Source organism: Pagrus pagrus (assembly GCF_965226575.1).
Source record: "Pagrus pagrus genome assembly, chromosome: 12".
Lineage (NCBI taxonomy): Eukaryota > Metazoa > Chordata > Actinopteri > Spariformes > Sparidae > Pagrus > Pagrus pagrus.
Window position 1 is genome coordinate 659,847 of NC_140196.1, and position 6,098 is coordinate 665,944.

The 6,098-nt window shown below is 43.4% G+C and overlaps 1 protein-coding gene across 2 annotated transcripts; it reads left to right on the top strand.

The window, feature by feature from the left end:
- Positions 1–1,235: 1,235 nt before the first annotated feature.
- LOC311266000 (uncharacterized protein) lies at positions 1,236–5,995 on the top strand. Of its 2 annotated transcripts, none has more exons than XM_084368190.1 (3): positions 1,236–1,845; positions 3,116–3,262; positions 5,132–5,995. In XM_084368190.1, the coding sequence occupies exons 1-3, from the start codon at positions 1,645–1,647 to the stop codon at positions 5,315–5,317; spliced, it is 534 nt and encodes a 177-aa protein (XP_084224316.1). In that variant the 5' UTR covers positions 1,236–1,644; the 3' UTR covers positions 5,318–5,995. The 2 variants fall into 2 exon arrangements, with proteins under 2 accessions (XP_084224316.1, XP_084224317.1); XM_084368191.1 differs by having other exon boundaries at positions 3,116–3,232.
- Positions 5,996–6,098: the final 103 nt, after the last annotated feature.

Consider the following 6,098-nt stretch of genomic DNA (forward strand, 5'->3'; position numbering starts at 1 on the left):
CTCAGACTTTTAAAGACTTCATCATTTATTTGATACATTAAAATCAAATAACATAAAATAATAAGAATTGCTGTTCAGGGAGGGAAAAAACAAACGTATTGATTCTGTTTACTGATAGACATAAACATTTAAACGTTGTCAAATCTGCTTTAACATGTCATTTTCTACATGAATGAAATGTGTGCAGCCAGCGTTAACACGTTCACATCGTTATTAAATACTTTTTAAAATTTATTTACTGTTGATTAAATGCTTAATATCCTTTGATTAAACAAGTGGACACCTTGACGAGTCCGTCCCAGTCTGTTTGTGATCAGTGTGTTGGTGCAGAAATAAACAGTATCTATAGAAAGTGTAAACATGAGTCCAAACTGTGGAGCTGCAGTTTGTTCTTCTGTCCAGCAGGAGGCACTGATGATGGACTCACACGTTCAACTGTTACTCTCCACAAAGATGAATGTATGTCTTCATTCAGCCGTCTGTAAACCAGCAGAAAACAAACACATCAACTTTATATTAAAAGTCAAAATCTGTTGAATTTCTTCAGTGAAACAACCTGATGATGAAGTTTCCACATGTTGATCCATCAGATTTAAGTTTAATGAAGATTAAAGATGTAAAAGACTTCAGAGCTGCAGGTCACTGCTGCCATGATGACTGATGTAATAATACTGCCACTGTGTGTGTGTGTGTGTGTGTGTGTGTGTGTGTGTGTGTGTGTGTCTATCAGCTTCAGTCAGGTTCAGAGGAAACGGTTTGATCTCACAGACGCCAACATCCCAGCTAACTTTCATCATCCTGTCAGACTGAAGACCACACCCACCTTATCTGAGGGTGTGTGTGTGTGTGTGTGTGTGTCTCTGCAGTCACATTGTGTGAACTCTCTTTACTCTGACGAGGTAAAGCACGTTGTAGAAGAACATTTCTGTCAACAACAACAAAAACAAAAAGATACAAACTAAGGACGAGGAGGAGGACGAGGATGATGAGGCGGAGAAAGACAAATGATGGCTGAAGAGATAAAACACAGTGACATTTGGACGCTGAGGAGACATTAAGAAAAAGACTGCAGACAGACGAAGTGACAGCTTCAGATCCACAGACAGATAGAGAGGAAGAGGAGAAGGAGGAGGAGGAGCTGAGGAGGAGGAGGAGTCAGGGAGGAAGGAGGGAGATAAAAAACAGACAGAGCAGAGCAGAGAACCAAACCAAGCTGAAGAGGATCAGAGAAGAAACACGGCGTCGGGAGGAAGGACTGTGTGCTGAGAGACGACAGAGGAAGAGGTGGAAAAAGAGGAGGAGGAGGAGCTGAGGAGGAGGAGGAGAGGAGGAGAGGAGGAGGCACCGAACCACCCACAGAGAGAAAGTTTCCTCACACAGACTCACTGTTTGAAAGCTCACACACTGTATTTATGTCTGACAGCAGCTGACAACGGAAAGTCAGAGAGGAGAAGGAAAAACCGCTGAGTCTGATCACATGACCTTCAGACACCAAGAAGAGACTGAAAACACTGAATATAACTCAAGTTCAGCTGATCTAAGAGGAGCAGCCTCACAGAGGTGCATCATGGGAACATCTTAAGTCCATGCTGACACAGACCTGAACACCTTCGTCCTCTGGTTCCTCCTCCACACCCACCCAGCATGCTGCACAGGTTACCCCAGGGAAGGAGCTCTCCGGGTGGGGCAGGAGGGCTCCTGCTGCTCCCTCTGCTCCTGGGACTGATGATGATGATGATGATGATGATGATGATGGTGGTGGAGGCAGCGAGCGTTGAAGAGGTGGACAGCGAGGAGAGTCAGGAGATCCTGGAGGAGGACGAGGCTGTCAGCACTGAGATTCTGGTGAGATCAGATCAACACAGAACCTGTCCTGATGAGCATCTGTTACTATTTTCATAGACTGACCGATTAATAAGGGAAATAATCTAAATAATAAATAATTATTATTTCTGACTGCTCTGAAGACAAAGCTGTCACGCACCATCTGTCTCTACTAACTCCACTTCCTGTTTGGGAACAACACCAGAAACATGTTAGTTCAGCGCGGCCCAATGTGTGGCCTGAGGGCCAAAGTTGGGCCGCCATGAGGTTTGATTTGACCTCCAGATGTTTCGAGAAAAGAAATATAGTTCAGTTTAATGTTACCGTCTGACTGAACTCAGCAATCACCAGAGACTCAGCTTCTTTCTGTTATCCCTCAGTGTCTCTTCTTGTCCCCTCGCTTCTCTGTACACTCATGAGTAAACTACATTTCCCTCCAATCAGCAGTGGCATAAAGAACTACAGATCATTACTGTGGACTTCAGCTCCTCTGTGACTCGCTGCTGCAGACAGAGTGAGATGAAAAACAAGAGTTTAGCTGCTGAATGTGTTCATGAAATGATGAACGTCAAAAACCAAAAAGTTCTTAAACAGATGAATCTAAAGTCTCACTTTCGTTGTCATTAACAATTATTCTACATGATCAGATGTTTTGTTCCTGTCAGAAGAAGAAGAGCAACAGGTCCTCACACGTCACTGAATGTTGTTGTCTTTGTTCCAAACTAAAGATTCATCATGACCAAAATAGTTGTCTATTAATTTTCTGTTGATCAGCTTATCGTTAATTGAAGTCAGTATTGAAGTCAGTGTCAAGATCAATAAATCAACCTGTTTAATGTTTGGACTTCATGTTTGACCCTCTTTGGCCTCAAACAAAATGAGATTAGAAGACGTCACTGTGTATTTCATAAATCAAACTGTTTATTGATTAATCACGGAGGTAATCGTAGCTTGAAGCCCAACATGTTTAAAGAACCACTGGACATATTTTTTGAGAAGCTGCCGAAAGTCATCTGTCGCTTTAATCCTTTTAATTTGATCAAACCTGTCGCCTGCGATATTTTATCAACGTGGATCATGTTTCTATCTATAAATCTGAAACAGAATCAACATGGATTATTTTTAAATAAGACACTTATATGAGAACAATAAATACCCAGATGACACATCGCTGTTTACATCGAGTCAGTTGAACTTCCTGCAGCTTCGTCTGAGCTGAACACGAGTTGTTTAAGAAGATGTTGAACATTAAAACATATGAACCTGCTGTGTGTTGGTTTGTGTCGTCCAGGAGCCGCTGTCCTCCGACCTGTCCAGAGTGACTCCTCTCAGCTCCTGGCTGATCTTCAGAAGAAACTCCAACAAGGGGGACAACCGCAAAACCAAAGGGTCCCGAAGAACCTCCAAGGTCAGACTGACAAGAACCTCCATCCTGCAGGTCACCAATATACAAATACAGAGAATATTTAATAATAATACTTTCATATTGATCATCTTTACTTATAGATTATTAATATGTAGCATTAAATACAGTTTAAACAACATAATGCAAATATACAACACCAACACAAAGAGAGGACGCATTCATAAACAATAATAATGATAATAATAACCCCAGAACAACATCCTGACATCCTGCTCAAAGAACAAATCTGATGAGAAGCTTTGTTTTTCTTCTTGTCAGTAAAATCTCATGTTCAGATAAAGATTATGTAGATTAGATGTTCAGGAGGAACCAATGAGCTGAGAGCAGCAGACAGGAAGTGAGACGGACAAACGTGTTGTTGGTCTGAACAACCAGAACAACAATATTCTGTACTATTAGAGAACGTGTCTGGCCAATCACAGCCAGGTAAACACATACAGGTAGATAAGTCACCTGTAAATGTTTGTGATGCAAATCACAGACAGTGTGATCACACCCTCACTTCACCTTCACTTCACCCTCACTTCACCTTCACTTCACCTTCACCTTCACTTCACCCTCACTTCACCTTCACTTCACTTCACTTCACTTCACCTTCACTTCACTTCACTTCACCCTCACTTCACCTTCACTTCACTTCACTTCACCTTCACTTCACCCTCACTTCACCTTCACTTCACTTCACCCTCACTTCACCCTCACTTCACCTTCACTTCGCTTCACCTTCACTTCACCTTCACTTCACTCTCACTTCACCTTCACCTTCACCTTCACTTCACTTCACCTTCACTTCACCCTCACTTCACCTTCACTTCACCTTCACCTTCACTTCACCTTCACTTCACTTCACCTTCACTTCACCTTCACTTCACTTCACCCTCACTTCACTTCACTTCACTTCACTTCACTTCACTTCACCCTCACTTCACTTCACTTCACCCTCACTTCACTTCACTTCACTTCACTTCACCTTCACTTCACTTCACTTCACTTCACTTCACCTTCACTTCACCTTCACTTCACCTTCACTTCACTTCACCTTCACTTCACCCTCACTTCACCTTCACTTCACCTTCACCTTCACTTCACCTTCACTTCACTTCACCCTCACTTCACTTCACCTTCACTTCACCCTCACTTCACTTCACTTCACTTCACCCTCACTTCACTTCACTTCACTTCACTTCACTTCACCTTCACTTCACTTCACTTCACCCTCACTTCACTTCACTTCACTTCACCTTCACTTCACTTCACTTCACTTCACCTTCACTTCGCTTCACCTTCACTTCACCTTCACTTCACTCTCACTTCACCTTCACCTTCACTTCACTTCACCTTCACTTCACCCTCACTTCACCTTCACTTCACCTTCACCTTCACTTCACCTTCACTTCACTTCACCCTCACTTCACTTCACCTTCACTTCACCTTCACTTCACTTCACTTCACTTCACTTCACTTCACTTCACTTCACCTCACTTCACTTCACTTCACTTCACCTTCACTTCACTTCACTTCACCCTCACTTCACTTCACTTCACTTCACCTTCACTTCACCCTCACTTCACCCTCACTTCACCCTCACTTCACTTCACTTCACTTCACTTCACTACACCTTCACTTCACTTCACTTCACTTCACTTCACTTCACTTCACCAGAGCTGTCGGATCATTACTGATGATCAGATTTCATCACAGTATCAATCGTCAAATATAAAGTTTATAAATATAAAGTTCAGGTGAACTTATTATAAGTTATATATTATATTATATTATATTATATATTAGTTATATATACATACATATCAGAACCACTCTGATCCCAAACAGAACCGGATCATTTAAAGAACCCCTCTACGTGTCTCTGTGTGTTTGCAGCATGGTCTTCCAGGACCTCCAGGACCTCCAGGACCTCAGGGGCCCCCGGGCCCCCCTGCCCCCCTCCTGCCTCAACAACAGGAGCTCATCCAGGAGCTGCAGCTCAAACTGAGAGGTGACGATGCCTCAACACACAGAGACACTGAGACACAGAGACACGGAGACACAGAGACACGGAGACAATGAGACAGAGACACTGAGACACAGAGACAATGAGACAGAGACACAGAGACACAGAGACAATGAGACAGAGACACTGAGACACAGACACAGAGACAATGAGACAGAGACACAGAGACAATGAGACTGAGACACTGAGACAATGAGACAGACACAGAGACACAGACACTGAGACAATGAGACAGAGACACAGAAACAGAGACACTGAGACACAGAGACACTGAGACACTGAGACACAGAGACACGGAGACACGGAGACACAGAGACACAGAGACACGGAGACAATGAGACAGAGACACTGAGACACTGAGACACAGAGACACAGAGACAATGAGACAGAGACACAGAGACACGGAGACAATGAGACAGAGACACTGAGACACAGAGACAATGAGACAGAGACACAGAAACAGAGACACTGAGACACAGAGACACTGAGACACTGAGACAATGAGACACAGATACACTGAGACACTGAGACAATGAGACACAGATACACTGAGACAATGAGACAATGAGACAGAGACAATGAGACACAGATACACTGAGACACAGACAATGAGACACAGAGACAATGAGACACAGATACACTGAGACACTGAGACAATGAGACACAGATACACTGAGACAATGAGACACTGAGACAATGAGACAGAGACACTGAGACTGAGGGGTTCACTTAAACTGATAAATCATCACACTGCTCTCTACAGGCAGAGCTAGGCTAACACATTCCCCCTGCTTCCAGTCTTTGTGCTAAGCTAGGCTAACACATTCCCCTGCTTCC